General features: G+C 46.6%; 1 protein-coding gene across 6 annotated transcripts in view; it reads right to left on the reverse strand.

Annotated features, from left to right (window-relative positions):
* LOC147105123 (plasma membrane calcium-transporting ATPase 1-like) overlaps positions 1–17030 on the reverse strand; it is a 268080-nt gene that overhangs the window by 44258 nt on the left and 206792 nt on the right. For all 6 annotated transcript variants that reach the window (XM_086011218.1, XM_086011221.1, XM_086011219.1 and 3 more), the window contains one exon: positions 6269–6356. In XM_086011218.1, the coding sequence (XP_085867344.1) occupies positions 6269–6356 (88 nt within the window). The remainder of the gene's footprint in view (positions 1–6268; positions 6357–17030) is intronic.

Consider the following 17030-nt stretch of genomic DNA (forward strand, 5'->3'; position numbering starts at 1 on the left):
TCATAATTGGGAAATATTGGGATTCTTTCAGACAGCAGAGAAGTTTTTGTATTATTAGTTACATTTTCATTATATTACCTATAAATTGCAAAAGCACCTCTATGCAATATTATGGTCCATCATCAGTGGCACAATAAATAATGCAGAATTCCTGCCATTAATACCTTTTCAGTAATTGCATTGCATATACAGGAAACTTTGGTTTATCCGGAGGTTATATGTCCAGAATACTCGATCTAATGGCAAAAATCAGGAGCCGTTTTCTATATGTTTTTTTAGTTCTCGTTGCTTTTTTTTCCCCCCCCTCCAGTCAAGCACTGCAAGGTCTGTAGCTATAGCAACAGCTTCAGCTACAGACGCTTGCAGCTGCAGCTGACTGTTTTGAAGCTGTTGCTAAGCAACAGGGTTTGTTGATTCACACGGAGCTTCTCAGTTCCGTATGTTTAAACATTAACTCTGGTATGTCCGGCTCTTTTGATGTTATGGCACCAGCTCGGTCCCGTCAGTGCCGGATATCAGAAAGTTTCCTGTATTACCTTTAAGTTGCATGCTGGAAGTACAAAAGGTAGATGGAGGTTTTAAACATTTTTATAGAAATTTCTAGCTTCATAGTCCAATTTTATCTTTCTTATACGTGTATAATTTTGTCAATTCAGAATTTAATGAAAATCAGGAATTCAAGATTGAGTATTTGCTTTTGATTCAATAGGTTTATAACTTCACTTCTCACATTGGGGTTGAAACCCAGAACAATTCCATTGTTTCTGTTCCATATTGCCAAACTTACTAACCTCTAGCCACACTTGTTAACAGTTCTTGCTCTCTTTCCATTGAGTTAGAGAAGGAATGTCCAATGTAATTAATTGGGTTTGGTACCGTGAGTAGTTACGCCACTCAGCAAAGAGCTGTACGAAGGCCAGTCTAATGGAAACCTTACTCAATATTACCAAAAGGCTCACATCATGTCTCGGCTGATGCAAATATTAAACTGTTAAAATATATTTTTATACCACATTCATAAAACTTTTTTTTTAAATGGCAAAATTAGTCAAGACAACAACTTTGGCAGTCAATCCCCATCACTCCCAAAAATATATTAAAATTTGCTTCCAGGGAGTGTACCGTCAACCTTTGAGCATTAGGGAAGCAGCACTCACTGGGCAGGATTTTCATTGTGCCGTGGAGTCGGGATTGGAGGTGTGTGGAGGTCTAAAATCCCGAAATCAGGGGTCCCGACCCCATCCCGCCTCCATGCCAGTTTCAAAGGAGGCGGGTACCCACCCCGCACTGGGACCCGCCTACCCGAGGCGGGAAGGGATTAGTGCCAATTAACTGCCTGTTAACAGGCAGTTTTTAGCCTATTCCCTATTTTTAATGCTGAAGTGTGGGATTCCCGACGGCTCCAAACCACGCCAAGTTTGCAAGGCGTGCCGTCGGGTTGAAGGACTTGGAGGGGTCGAGATGTCGGTGTTCAGGTGAGTGATGGGTGCATGAGTGCAAAGGTAAGTGTGTTTGGTGTGTGTAAAATGTTTAAAGAAGTTTAAATGACCTTTTCTTACCTTTTCAGCCTTCCTTCCTTTAGGCTCTGGGAGTCCCTCATCTCACCGGCACAGAAAGCAGAATGGCTGCGAACTGTCAAAAGTGACAGCCTTCAGCTTTCTGTGCAGGAGAGCTTTCTAACCGAGTCTATGAAGAAAGATTCAGTTTAGAAGTAAGACTGTCATGTCGGACAGCTTCAAACAGCTGTGAAGCACTGATATTTCATCTGTCAAAAGCTCTTGACAGATGAAATTTCAGTCTGTGACTTCACCTGTTGCCGGGTGGCCCTTAATTGGCCTGCTGAGTCCGTTGGGTGGGCTCAACAATGTCAATCAAGTTAAAATCGCGTGGGTTGGCCGCATCTCGATGGAGGCGGGACTACAACCCCGAAAGCCGTAGTCCCGCCTCCTACCCGACTCCTGAATGAAAATCCAGCCCATCATGTCAGTGTAACAACAGACCCACAAGACAGCACTTCATAGGAATTACTCTCGTCATACAGTAAAAAAGATCGACTCTCGTCATACAGCGAGAAAGATTGACATGTACAACTGACTATTTAAGCTTTGGTGGATTTAGTAACATTGGAGTAGCCAGTACTGGGTAATTAAACTATAAACTCCTTCTTATTCTGTCCCATGTGGTGTATTTTATACATACTACGTCTGCCAAGCACAAAGAGGAATCGTCAAGAACAACCTGCATGAAAACCTAAAAATGACACATCCATTTTTTTTAAATCTTGACAACGTTGTACTTAACCTCAATACAAATTAAAAAAAAAAATATAAAACCATCAACAACTAAAGGGTAAATCATGTCTGACAAATCTGATCGAATTTTTCGAGGGGGTGACTAGTGGGGTGGATGGGGGAAATGCTGTGGATGTGGTTTACATGGACTTCAGTAAAGCTTTTGACAAAGTCCCGCATAGGAGACTGGTTAAGAAGGTAAGAGCCCATGGGATCCAGGGTGCCTTGGCGCGTTGGATCCTAAACTGGCTGAGTGGCAGGAGGCAGAGGGTGATGGTTGAAGGTTGCTTTTGTGACTGGAAGCCTGTGTCCAGTGGGGTACCTCAGGGATCGGTGCTGGGTCCCTTGTTGTTCGTGATCTACATAAATGATTTGGATGAGAATGTAAAAGGTATGATCAGTAAGTTCGCAGATGACACGAAAATTGGTGGGGTGGTAAATTGCGAGGAGGAAAGCCTCCGGCTACAGGACGATATAAACGGGTTGGTCAGATGGGCGGAAAAGTGGCAAATGGAATTTAACCCTGAAAAGTGCGAGGTGATGCATTTTGGACGGACAAATAAAGCAAGGGAATACACAATGAGTGGTAGGACCCTAGGAAGTACAGAGGGTCAGAGGGACCTTGGTGTACATGTACATAGATCCCTGAAGGCAGCGGAGCAGGTAGATAAGGTGGTTAAAAAGGCATATGGGATACTTGCCTTCATTAGCCGAGGCATAGAATATAAGAGCAGGGAGGTTATGATGGAGCTGTACAAAACGCTGGTGAGGCCACAGCTGGAGTACTGTGTGCAGTTCTGGTCGCCTCACTATAGGAAGGATGTGATTGCTTTGGAGAGGGTGCAGAGAAGATTCACCAGGATGTTACCTGGGATGGAGCGCCTCAGCTATGAAGAGAGGCTGGACAGGCTGGGGTTGTTTTCCTTGGAGCAGAGAAGGCTGAGGGGGGACCTGATTGAGGTGTACAAAATGATGAGGGGCATAGATAGGGTAGATAAAGAGGAACTTTTCCCCTTAGTGGGGGGGGGTCAATAACAAGGGGGCATAAATTCAGGGTAAGGGGCAGGAGATTTAGAGGGGATTTGAGGAGGAACTTCTTCACCCAGAGGGTGGTTGGAATGTGGAACTCAATGCCTGAAAGGGTGGTAGAGGCAGGAACCCTCAACATTCAAGAAGCATTTGGATGAGCACTTGAAATGCCATTGCATACAAGGCTATGGACCAAATGCTGGAAAATGGGATTAGACTGGACAGGGATGGATGGGCGGCGCAGACACGATGGGCCGAAGGGCCTCTTTCTGTGCTGTAAAACTCTATGACTCTATGACTCTTTGCTTCTGGTGGGCAGTAGGAAAAAGCGTAGTCCAAAATTAGGTCCACTGTTAAAACTGAACAGCGCAGAGAGCGCTGGGTATTATTCTACACTGAATTCTTATGTCTAAACACTTCCTTATAAAAACAGCTTGAGCCTCGTCATCATGGTGTCTTATATGCAGGGCTCCCTAAAATGTTGCATAAGGTGCTCTTTTCAGAAAGTCCAAAGTAGCTTTTCATAAAAGGAGCATTGTCCTCTTTAAATAGGTTTGAAAACTGAGAGGTAGGAGAGCTGCCAGAAACATCATTTCCATCAGGTCATCAAAATTAAAGCCACTGCACTCCGTTCTAAAACAAAGACTTCGTAATCATTTTTTCTCCCCACAAAGGTTGTGTCCCCTTAAAGGGAGTTTCACTTTCAGTACATCTTAAAAAAACATTGAGAATGAACATCCTGACATCTTTCAGCTGTTTTGGGAACAGTTTTCTTCCGATCTGTTCTGGGTTACAGTTCTACAGGCACTGGTGTCCCCTCGCACCCCAATGAATGACCAGCATTTTTGAGAGATCCTCGGCACTAAGCGTCAACAGGGTTTTCCAGTAGTCATCCTGCATACTCTTCTACCCTTATCCAAGGGATGCAAAGACCAACTGTAGTGTCCCTAATATTGCGCAGACTAAGATGGGTATAATCAGCACAAACTGGGGATCAAAGCTAGCACTGCCCTGGTTTGTATGGCTCAGATATTAAGCGGATTAACTTGCAGAATCACAGAGGTAGCAGTGGAACATGTTTTTGTTCCAACAGCAAGTGCCCCTGGAGAAACAGAGCACAGCAACATGAGGGAGAGATGAAATAAAATTGAGAGGAGATTATTGAAGCGCCTTTGGTCAAGGATCGTATATCATTGCATGACAACAGGATTTTACGCACACTCACTACTCCAAGTGCAGCAACTCCCCCCAAGCTGGCATTCCCCAATGAGGTCATCAACTCAAGATAAAAGATAGCAAAATGATCCTGAACCTGTTGATTTTTAGTAGTCACAATGGCCTGGATAAATTTTTCAAATGAACAAAGTCATTAATGAATATAGCTGGTTCTTTCCTTCTCCTTTAGGCAGTAAGAGAAGAGGCACTTTATAGATTAAATTTTAATAAACAGATATGCAAGAAGATGTTATGTTGCAGATTGAAGCTCCCTCCAGTCTTTCCTTGCTTTGAAGTCAGAAAATCCAGTCAGTAAGCAGTTTGTGAATGACAGATGCTGGGTACAAGTTGCCTTCCTTGTGTGCAAGACTGATGAATCAATTAAAAAAAAGACATTGCCTGAGTCTTTCCCTCAGATATTGAGATAATCTTGGGATTTATAAAACCACCCCAAAACCAGACCTCCCCTTCAAGGAACTGCAAGTCGTACAAGGGACTACCCCCACCCCCACCATGATGATGAGGATGATGCTACTAAATTCATTTTAAATAACTACCTGGTAGGAGAAAACTTGCTTAATTTTTTTCTCTACAGCCTCACGACACCTGGTGCTTTGGACCTCAAACCTGGCAAAGGCACTCAGCTGACGTCAGCCGCAGTCTCCGAGAATAGAAACTGTACCTAGCCAATATTGAATTTTAAAAATGCTGATGACTCCTGATCAGCATCCAAAAGGATCAGTGCTGATTCTTTGAAGCTGCTCACCAACATATTCCGTGGTGGCTGACATCCGAGTAGATCTTTGTGGAGCTTCAGACTTAAAATGGTATTGTATAGGCTGCGGAGAAAAGATTAAAAGTAAGGCTTCCTCCTGCCAAGATGAGAAATATTAGTTATCGCACAAGCATTTTTAAATGAGCTCGGATGGGAAGTATGCTCTACAGAAAAGACTTACTTCCTCCTACTTTTCAATGCAATAGCAATCTACTTAGCAACTGTTTAGATTTTGCACTAACCGCTAAGCATTGCTGATGTGCAGAAGCTCAAATACATCAGAACAAGGTACACTAACTTGACTTGTTTATTTTACATACACAACTGCTCAATGGTTGCATTCTGTGAACAAAATCCCTTTTTAAAACTAGTATAAACCAAATTAGTAAGACAGCTTCACATTTTGCCATTGTTCTGGATTGAAATCAAATACGCAAGTTTCAATAGCACAGGCTCTAGTTTTTAAAAGTGTGTTTAGTTTATTTGTGCTTTGTTTTGTACAGATTGCTGCGTCTCCCTATTTCTTGTGTACGGTTTAAACTCTTTGCAATTGCCGATAGTTGTGTTATGTAATGCTTATTGACAACATCCTTTATAGGACAGTACAAAAGCATTCCACATAATGCATCTGAATTATGAACCATATATAAAAAAAAAACTTCACGAAGCTTTATTCCGTATAACCGAACTTCCCAAATGCAATTTCACAAGTATGACATTTTGTAGCACTGTTCAGCTCCTCCCCCTTAATATCACCCATTTCTGACCTGCACCAACATGGACAGAGATTGAAAACAGTCTAAAGTTATCCTTCCCCCCCCCCCCCCACGTAACTTCAATCACAAATCAAAACTAGCAAACATTTGTAGACTATAACTTTCAGAATGCATATCCATTTTGATGGTACACGGTGGGAAACAGTGCAGCGGTGTTAATGAACAAAACTTTTAAAGAATACCTTTCACTAGTGTGTGTTTATCTGTTGGGGATGATCGTGCGAGGACACGGAGATTTGGCCAGACCTTGTCGAGACGATCTTGCTCCACCTTAGAAATAAAAAGATTTAAATATGAAATCTTGATACAACACTAATGATTAAAGCCAGAAAATACTACCATTCAATATTTTCTTTGTATGTAAAAGTACATTGATTATTTTTCCCCCATGCACCCAAAATGTAGGGTTCATGAACCAAAATGCTGATTACTTATTACAGATATGCTGGTTCATTTCAGGATTCAACACCATAACAGACATGTGGCTTTCTCCCACCTCTGTTGTGTGGACAGGAATCGTTCTGGAAGAGTATCCGCTATTTTTTTTTGAAAGAAATTAACACAGGGTCATGACTTGATACAATGAGGAAGTCACACACACACAGTTTATGCCAAACCAAAGGACAGGCAAAGAGCTCTGTAAGTGGAAGTTAAACTACATTTCAAGTATAGAAACCACAGCTACGGTCGTCAATCACACATGCTTCTGTATTCAAAGTACTGGAGAAAAAGTTCCTGACAGAACGTTGAAATCAGCTTGCAGCATAAATATATCAAGGTGCTGGTCATCGAGACAACAGATCAAGACACCAACAATTGGGAGGTCAGGAAAAAAAGATATGCTTTCAGAAGGTGTGAAGCAGGCTGACTCTGTTGCAGTTTCTAGTTATCTTAATTTGGATAAGGGAGAGCTCCAGATGTCAGGAACACCACTGACTAGGATTTCGCCTATTTGTGTGGGAAATAGGAACCAAATTGTTGCTGCAAAATTTGAAACACTTACGCAACTCCTACTGAAAGTGACGAGTGAACTTTGCTCTTCAGCAACCCAATCTACCTTCGCTTCTTCCTCCAGATGAAAACCAGGCACCAGTGGAACCAATCCTATTCGCACTTCAGAACACATGTTGTCACTCACTCAACTCTATCTCAAGCATCAAGAGATATCTGACCGAGGTGAAAGACTGACCCAGAGAGGAGCGCACTGGGTGACTAAGAGAGCAAGAACTGGCACTGCAACATGGGAAGAAAGACATTGCTGCCAGCAGACAGGATAGGTCATTCCTTGGCTGAAGAGTTTGGGGATTCAGATCTCATGGTTCCCATTTCTAAAACAACGCTTACTATGCTGAATGGCTTCACAGCACTGCAATCCATGGGAGGAATGGACATGCAGGACAGTGCTGTGTTGCATGATGGTAGTACATGCAGATTCTCCATCCCTCCTTCTCCGATACTTGCACGTGGCTGAAAGGATGAAGGACCAGACGGCCCAGGCAGCAGCACAAGAGGTGCTGCCTGCAGTCAGACCACCTGAGGACTTAACTGCCATGAAGTGAGGGTCACCTCCATCCCAAGAGGCACCATTTGGAATGCAGCAAACAACCACTTCAGCCACTCAGGTGGCACCTAGGAGAAACACAAGGCTATGTTTAAGAGTTCACCCATCACATTCCGGCACCAAGAGGAAGCAAGGTGGTAAGAAACACGAGGCACACATGCAGTGTGCGTGGTCATTAAAATTACAGTTGCATTGGCAATGTTGTATGTGCTGACATTTTTCTTGGCAAGGCTTAGAAGTTGCTTTAACCAGCCAGCATGAATGAGAGCTCAGATGAGTTGATGCAAACAGAGAAGGATCTGTCGATGATGGTATATTAGTCCTAGGACAGGACCATTAATGCAGTGGCAAGATAAGGTAGTCAAGGGAAGATCTCCTATCAGTTTGGCATGAAAATGGCTTGTAGCCATCAATGGTCCTCCTCAGGCTCATTGCCCTGGTCCTATTACTGTCCATGGAAGACTTCACTCTCTAGGAACTCCAAGAGGAGGCCTTTTTGTAAGGAAAAGTTACACAGTATGCAATGCACAACAATTATAGTCACTTTAGCAGGAGTGTATTGTAGCTCACCCCCAGTTAATACTGCACTTGTCCCCAGAGGCACAGTGTGATTATTATTATTTTTTTTTTGGAGACAAGTTGTACCGATTGAACCAAGCAAGATAATAATTGTTGTTTTATATATTCACTTGCTGTGAAATAAAGCACCGGAACAATTTACACCTGGCCACATCTTACTAAGTGTTATCTTCAAAAACACGAGAGAGGAGCAAGTGAAAGGCATTATTCAGTTTGGATCACAATGGGACACTACTGTTACACTCCTGGGTTACACCATCATGTAGACAGACATTGGGCTTTGATGCGCTATCAATTACTCATAAAAGACGGAGAGTTAGGAGAGTAACTAAAGGCTTTTATTAGCAAAGAACAGAGCATGCCTCTCGTGGTTGACTGGGTTCCAAGAAGGCAGGGGGCTGCAGAGCAGTCGCCTTTATACCTGGGCCTGTGGGTGGAGCCAGGGGCGGAGCCAGCAGAGACATGCTGAGGCATGCATAGGTACAACAGTGTGCAACAACAACAACGGTGAACAACAATAACAGTGGTTTACCACATTCGCCCCTTGTTTAAAATTGAGTCCGGCGGGGTGAAGTGTACCAAAGGTTCGTGTAAGTAAGTCTATCAGGTGGCCTTGTATGCCGTCCTGATCGTCGTGGTGGCGGCGGTGATGGTGCAGCATCCAACGTTGAATCTGGCGTCTCATTGAGTGGTTGGGTGGTCAATGACGGGTCCTGGGGCTGCGGCATGCCGTCTAGTGGGGTTGGGTTGTGGGTAGTGGTGGATGGCAATGGTAGTGTTTCAGGGGCACCCGAAGGTGCGAGATCTCGTGTGGAGGCTGTGTCCTCCCGCCCACTCGGGTACGCTACGTAAGCGTACTGGGGGTAGGCGTGGGTGGCGAGGGAGGTGTTTCGGGAGCACCTGAAGGTGCGAGGTCTCGTATGGAGACTGTGTCCTCCCGCCCGTCCGGGTACACCACGTAAGCATACTGAGGGTTGGCATGGAGGAGGCTCACCCTCTCGACCAGGGGGTCCGTCTTATGGGACCTCACGTGCTTCCGCAGTAGGACGGGTCCTGGAGAAGTCAGCCATGTCGGTAGCGAGATCCCCGATGTGGACTTCCTAGGGAAGAACATTCTCTCGTGAGGGGTAGCATTGGTGGCTGTACAGAGCAGTGACCGAATGGAATGGAGCGCCACAGGGAGGACCTCCTGCCAGCGAGAGGTCGGAAGGCCCTTAGATTTCAAGTTTAAAAGGACTGCCTTCCAGACCGTCGCATTCTCCCTTTCCACCTGGCCATTCCCCCGGGGGTTGTAGCTGGTGGTCCTGCTTGTAGCAATACCTCTCGCGAGCAGGTACTGCCGAAGTTCGTCGCTCATAAAGGATGAGCCCCTGTCGCTATGGATATAGCTAGGGAAACCGAACAAGGCGAAGAGGTCATTCAGACATTTAATGACCGTGGTACTGGTCATGTCTGAGCAAGGGGTGGCAAACGGGAAACGGGAGTACTCGTCAATTATGTTGAGGAAGTACACATTGCGGTCGGAGGAGGGGAGGGGCCCTTTAAAATCGACGCTCAGCCGTTCAAAGGGGCGCGTGGCTTTGATCAGGCTTGCTCTGTCTGGCCTATAAAAATGCGGTTTGCACTCGGCACAGATTTGGCAGTTCCTGGTCATGGTCCTGACCTCCTCGATGGAGTAGGGCAGGTTACGGGATTTGATGAAGTGAAAAAACCTGGTGACTCCCGGGTGGCAGAGATCATTGTGGAGGGTCTTCAGTCTATCAACCTGCGCGTTGGCGCATGTACCACGTGATAGGGCATCTGGGGGCTCATTGAGTTTCCCGGGCCGGTACAAGATATCGTAATTGTAGGTGGAGAGTTCGATTCTCCACCTCAAGATCTTGGCATTCTTGATTTTGCCCCTCTGCTTATTATTAAACATAAAAGCTACTGAACGCTGGTCAGTGAGCAGGGTAAATCGTTTTCCGGCCAGGTAATGCCTCCAATGTCGCACAGCTTCCACAATGGCCTGGGCCTCCTTTTCGACAGAGGAGTGTCGAATCTCGGGGCCCTGGAGGGTCCTTGAGAAAAAGGCCACGGGTCGCCCCGCCTGGTTAAGGGTTGCAGCTAGGGCAAAGTCGGATGCGTCGCTCTCCACTTGGAAAGTGATGGACTCATCCACTGCGTGCATCATGGCCCTTGCAATATCTCTTTTTATGGGAGTGAAGGCTGCACAGGCCTCTGCTGTCAGGGGGAAGGAGGTGGACTTGATGAGGGGTCTGGCTTTGTCCGCATAGTTGGGCACCCACTGAGCATAGTACGAGAAAAACCCTAGGCATCTCTTCAGTGCTTTTTGGCAGTGGGGGAGGGGGAGCTCCATAAGGGGGCGCATCCTGTCGGGGTCGGGGCCAATGACTCCGTTCTCCACTACACAGCCAAGAATGGCAAGGCGCATGGTACGAAACATACACTTGTCCTTGTTGTATGTTAGGTTCAGCCGTTGGGCCATACGGAGGAATTTCTCTAGATTAACATCATGGTCCTGCTGGTAGTGGCCGCAGATGGCGACGTTGTCTAGATAGGGGAAAGTGGCCTGGAGCGCGTTCTGGTCAACCATCCGGTCCATCTCCCGTTGGAAGACTGAAACCCCGTTGGTGACGTCGAAGGGAACTCTGAGGAAGTGGTAGAGACGACCGTCAGCTTCAAAAGCTGTGTACTGGCGGTCCTCAGCCCTGATGGGGAGCTGGTGGTATGCTGACTTCAGATCAATTGTCGAGAACACCCGGTATTGTGCTATCTGATTGACCATGTCAGATATGCGGGGGAGTGGGTATGCATCTAGCTGGGTGTAGCGATTGATCGTCTGGCTGTAGTCAATAACCAGGCGCTGTTTTTCACCAGTCTTCACTACCACCACTTGTGCTCGCCATGGGCTGGTGCTACTTTCAATAATCCCTTCCTTCAGGAGTCTCGCTACCTCGGATTTAATGAAGCTCCTATCCCCGGCACTGTAACGCCTGCTTTTGGTAGCGATGGGCTTACAGTCGCGGGTGAGGTTAGCGAACAAGGAGGGGGGGGGGGGGGACTTTAAGGGTGGAGAGGCTGCAAATGGTGCGCGGCGGGCGATTTAAAAGCTGCTGGCTGCAGACTGAGTGGGGGGAGGGGTCCGTCGTACGCTCATGTGACACTCTTAAGGTGGCACTGAAAATCCAACCCCAGTAGGACGGCAGCGCAGAGATGTGGCATGACCAGAAGTTTAAAATTTTTGTATTCTGTGCCCCGTACTGAAAGGGTCACTACACAGTAGCCAACGACGTCCGCTGACTGGGCTTTGGAAGCCAAAGAGATCCGATGGCGCGTCGGCAGGACCGGGAGAGAGTAACTGCGCACCATGTCGGGGTGGATAAAGCTCTCCGTGCTCCCGCTGTCAAAAAGGCAGGTAGTGGCGCGGCCGTTTACCGTAATGTCCATCATGGACCTGGACAGTTGATGAGGGAGAGATTGGTCCAGCGTCACGGAGGCCAGTGTATGGTCGAGCGGGTCGATGTGGTCGTCAGATGAGGCGGTGGTTGAGTCCGGGTCCCCCGTGGTTGAAGTTGGAGACGTCCAAGATGGCGGACAAAATGGCGGCGCCCATGATCCCGATCCCCACGCGGCTGGGGGAGCACAAGATGGCGGACAAGATGGCTGCCCCCACGGTTCGCACGCGGCGCTGCTGGCGTTAGCGGTTTTACCTTTGCAGGCGCTGACAGTGTCCTTTCTTCCCGCAGCCGGAGCAGGTAGCGTTTCTCGCCGGGCAGCGTGCTCTGGGGTGTTTTGCCTGGCCACAAAAATAACATTTCTGTGCCTTGGACATCGCAGCAGCAGTTGAAGGTGGCGGTCCCATGACCCAAGGTTGTGGCGTCCACGTTGCGGAGCGGTTAGGGGAGAAGGCGTCCATATTCCTGTGGGCCGCGTCGAGCGAGAGGGACACTGCCTTTCTCAGGTCCATTTCTCCCTTTTCCAACAGTCTCTGCCAGGAGTAGTCGGACCTTAGACCCGCAACGAAAGCATCTCGGATCAGTCCCTCCGTGTGTGCTGCGGCTGATACTTCTTTGCAATCGCAGCCTCGGCCGAGTATCCGTAGTGCCCGTAGGAAGGCCTCCACCGATTCCCCGGGCTGCTGTCTGCGGGATCTTAAGAGGTGCCTGGCATAGACCGTATTTACCGGGCATGCGTATTGCCCTTTTAGCAGATCGATAGCCGCCGTGTAGGTCGTCGCATCCTGGATTATCGTATAAACTTGGTGGCTCACCTTTTGAGGCCAGGATTTCCAGCTTGTTTTCATCCAGGGTCACAGTTGAGGCTTGCAGGTAGGCCTCGAAACAACGCAGCCAATGCGCGAATTTGGTAGCCGAACCTGCTTCTTGGGGGTCTAGGTCCAGGCATGTTGGTCTGAGGGCTCGCAGCAGCTCCTGCTGCTCAGCGTTTGTTGTCGACATTTTGTTTTTGCTAATAAAATTGATGCGCTATCAATTACTCATAAAAGACGGAGAGTTAGGAGAGTAACTAAAGGCTTTTATTAGCAAAGAACAGAGCATGCCTCTCGTGGTTGACTGGGTTCCAAGAAGGCAGGGGGCTGCAGAGCAGTCACCTTTATACCTGGGCCTGTGGGTGGAGCCAGGGGCGGAGCCAGCAGAGACATGCTGAGGCATGCATAGGTACAGTGTGCAACAACAACAACGGTGAACAACAATAACAGTGGTTTACCACAGGCTTACAGACCCACCCTGAAATACAAGGCATTGAAGACCATTATAGCTGAGAGAATATCTTAAGGCAAGTCCCATACTAAGTGATGGCTTCTTTGGAGAGTATGCACTGCTCCTCAGTCAAGTGCATATAGGAATGTCTATGCCTATATGCTTTAGTTTGTGGGTACCAGCGGTTGGTTGCCTGCCATGTGCCTCCAGTGCAGCCTCACCAGCTTGGCATCTCTTTATTGCACATGATCTTTTAAGAAGCAATGATAAAGGGGAATTCCCAAAGGGAAAGACATTGTTCCCTGTTTGAATTAGGAATGACGGACAGAGGAGAATGGCAGTTCCTCGGTAAATGGCAGAAGTCAGATTACAAAGCAATTGGCAACAAAAAAAAAACGAAACACAGTAAGCTTTTAACTGGCCAATGTAGACATTTACTTTCTCTTCCACTTTAGTGCTCATCAACCCTGGACGCCCATTTTGTACTGGCGTGAATATGAATGGGCAGATATTTGTTAGACAAGGGCATCAAGGGAAATGGATCAAAGGCGGGTAAAGACGTACAGATCAGCCATCAGTTCACTGAATGATGAAATAGGCTCAAGAATGGCCTACTCCTGTTCCTATATGGCAGAAGAATGGGACTTATGGCCATCATACATCTTTACTGCCTCATTTGCAGGTGCTTGCCCAAAAAGGGCAGGTGTTTCAACCAGCCATCAGAATTGGCGATGGAAAATGAGGTGTGCTAAAGTGGGTGAAGATCCAGCATCATGGGTGCCTCAACTTTACATATCTCCATTCCATTGCCAGCAGCCTCCTGGTATCGCCTCAAAATCAGGTGGTGCCCAAAAGCGCTAGACGACATGCCTGATCCCCAATTGTTGTAATAACCATAGCAATATATTTTGATATACTATTCACCATCAAACATACTTGTTACCATTAGGGTCTGCACATATTAAAGTGATATTACTAATACAGGAAACTTTCTGGTATCCGGCACCGACGGGACCGAGTTGGTGCCGTCCCATCAAAACTGCAGTATAAACCAGCGCTAATGTTAAAACATACGGAGCTTCTCAGCTCCGTATGAAACAAACAAACCCTGTTGCTTAGCAACAGCTTCAAAACAGTCGGCCGCAGCTTAAAAGCGTCTCTGTAGCTAAGCAACAGCTTCAGCTAGACGCTTGGGAGCCACGACTGGGGAAAAAAAAGCGAGAAGTAAAAAAACTTATAGGAAACGGCTCCTGAATTTTGCCGGCAGATAGAGCTTTTCGGACATTTAACCTCTGGTTAAACGAAAGTTTCCTGTATGTACCAAAACCATTTTAAAATGGAAGTTTTGCTCTGCAGCTGCGGCAGAGCCTGTGTTTGCTCAGTCAGCACTTGCTCCTACAATTGTACAAGCACAATGTGAAACAGACTGAACCCGCTTATGTTCACCGTTGGTTACTCTTCAGACTGAGCAGAGTAAATGATTGATAAAACACAAACACAGAAATCATTTCACCAAGTAAATGTCAGCCAGATATATCGACAGGTCGTCACGCAGTCCTGGGCAAGAATCAGATCTGCCATTGCCAAGCACAAAATATCTAGGATATAAATGTACATTTCAATGCACCAATATGAATGGGTATTTTTTAATCTAGTACAGAGAACTCAGTTTACAGCTCATGGGCCAACTGTGATCTTTGAAAGCCTCCACTGTGGCTTTTGGGACTGAATGTGATCCAGCCCATGGTTCCTGTCCCAGCAGGTGGTTAAGGTGCCGGAGCTGCATGCTGAAGGACAACACTCGAGGCTTTTCACCTGTAAAGGGCAGATCAAATGAATTGTAATTAAGATGGGGGACTTGGCATCATTGAAGGGTTGGAATGTCACCAGTTTTGGAACTGCCAATGGTCTCATAGTTGGTACAGTTCTTGCATGTGAAATCACAGTCTCATGATCTCTCCCGCCTGGGGATTGGAATCTGCTACAGGACGAGGAGTGAAGATGCATAACTAATTTAGAACAATGCAAGCCGAATCCAGGTTTTCACGGCATTGTGTAATTGGGAAAGGAGGGCTCCATACATGTACTGAAGCACAAGCAAAAAGTGCTGCTCATCAACCTCCCACCAACAGTGCAAAGTTCAATGATTAATATCACTTGACCAGATAGTCAGTTCTTTAGGTAAGTGATACAAGGCTACCAGAATTTGGGGGAAAAAATTCGGTTGGTTTGAGCCTCCCATTAGCATCTTAAGAGGGCACTAATGGGGTGCAAAGCAACTGGCGCCCGGGCACAGTGATGTTTGCGCCGCTCGAGAAATTGACCAGACATTTTGCGGCGGCACTAAACACTACCGCCACGATCTCCTGCGCCCGCAGATCGTGACGTCAGTCGAGCATGCAATGCCCCGGACCGGATATTGAGTGGCGCCCCCTGCCGCTAGCAATGACAGGTTGAGGGGAGCGTCTTGCAGTCGGGAAGGGACTGGGGGAGTGCTATTTAAAGGCGACCGCTTCCTGCCTTTTTTTTTGGTCGGTGACATTTTTGCACCGCGCATTCTGAGAGAGCGAGACACACTTCTGGAGAGATTCAACGCTGTGTGAAGGAGTTTTGGGTACTGAGCAGCACTTTGCATGTTCATTTTGATTTGACCTTCCTTGCATCGATTTAGAAGAGACTATGGGGGCTGCACTCAGCTCTTTCCATGGGCCTCTCCATTGTTCTTTCCAGCAGATTTGATGTACAGGTCTGTCCAGGCCAAATTTCAAGGCTGCAATGAGCAAGGTGTGGATGGAGAGCAAGATCGACCCTCCCCTTTAAGAACTGGCCGGCACCGGTGTGTCTGTGTTCCATTGCTGACTGACATCACATGAGCTTCACCAGCGCCTCGCTCCTTGGTGTTAGCGCCTTGAGAGGTGTGTGTAGCACCTGATTTAGCACTCCAATCACCTCCAGGGGTGATAGATGCCAAGTTTGCAGTCGGAGGTGATAATCAGCGCCAGGCGCTAAACTTTGCACCCCAAATGGGGCAATACCAAATTTCTCTCCCTTTGACTTATGGTGGGATTTTGCAAGAGCTGCTTTGGTAGTACATGAACTCCCATCCTTCCTGTTGAGACCACCTCTCTTCCAGGGGAATTCCAGCAGCGAACTGACTGAAAAAGACTATTGCTCATAGTTATCAGAAGACACGACTCAGTTGCTCCAACTTAAGAATATTAGTGACTCAGCAGCTGCAGAAGCAGTGGTAGGACAGCAAACAAGGCTTAAAGCACAGACGGGCCATCATCACCTGTTACACCTGCTGCTGCTCAAGCTGAAAATGGATCAAAACTGCTGCACTACACAGACCATCATTTTCCTGACCAGTATTAGCTTGGCTCCGTTGGGATCATCAGTGTGGGAGATTCAGAAGGTTGTGGGTTGAAGCCTGCTCCAGGACTAGACTAATATTGAAGTGCAGTACTGAGGTTGCCAGAGTTAGCATCCTATTGATACTCTAAACTGAGGCCCCATCTGCCTTCCCTGGTGGAGGTTAAAGATTCCCTTTGAACGGGAAGAATATTCTCCTTCCGCAATCAATACCAAAGACCGAATGGGTGATTATTCATCTTCGTGCTAGTTTTGGGACATTGCTGACACAGGTTGGCCGTCATTGTAGGTCAAACAACTTGAGATGTGATATGGATGCAATTTTTCCCTTTTTTTTTATTTTTTAAAACCAGCACTCTCAAGAATACTGTAAGAAAGTTATTGGATTTTATCACTAATGCCATCGTACAGGTGCCAGACTCCATATATTATGAAACTGGCAATTATTTCCAAATTTGTTTAATAACATGGAGAAAAAAAATTGCACAAGGGAGAACGACAGAAACAAATTTCTCTCGCCAACTCCAGTGAGTTATTCTGTCAAAGCAGTGACTGGTATACTTGCCACCTATTGCACTAAAAAAAAAAAAAATGCCTTAAACCATTCCATTGTTTTGCCAGTAATACAGCTTCATAATATTTACAACACAGAACAACCCGTACAAAAAATAACCTTGCAATATCCTTCCGTGAACCATGCAAACGTATTTA

Source organism: Somniosus microcephalus, chromosome 18 (assembly GCF_052327205.1).
Source record: "Somniosus microcephalus isolate GS21.2 chromosome 18, FLI_Smic_1.0, whole genome shotgun sequence".
NCBI lineage: Eukaryota > Metazoa > Chordata > Chondrichthyes > Squaliformes > Somniosidae > Somniosus > Somniosus microcephalus.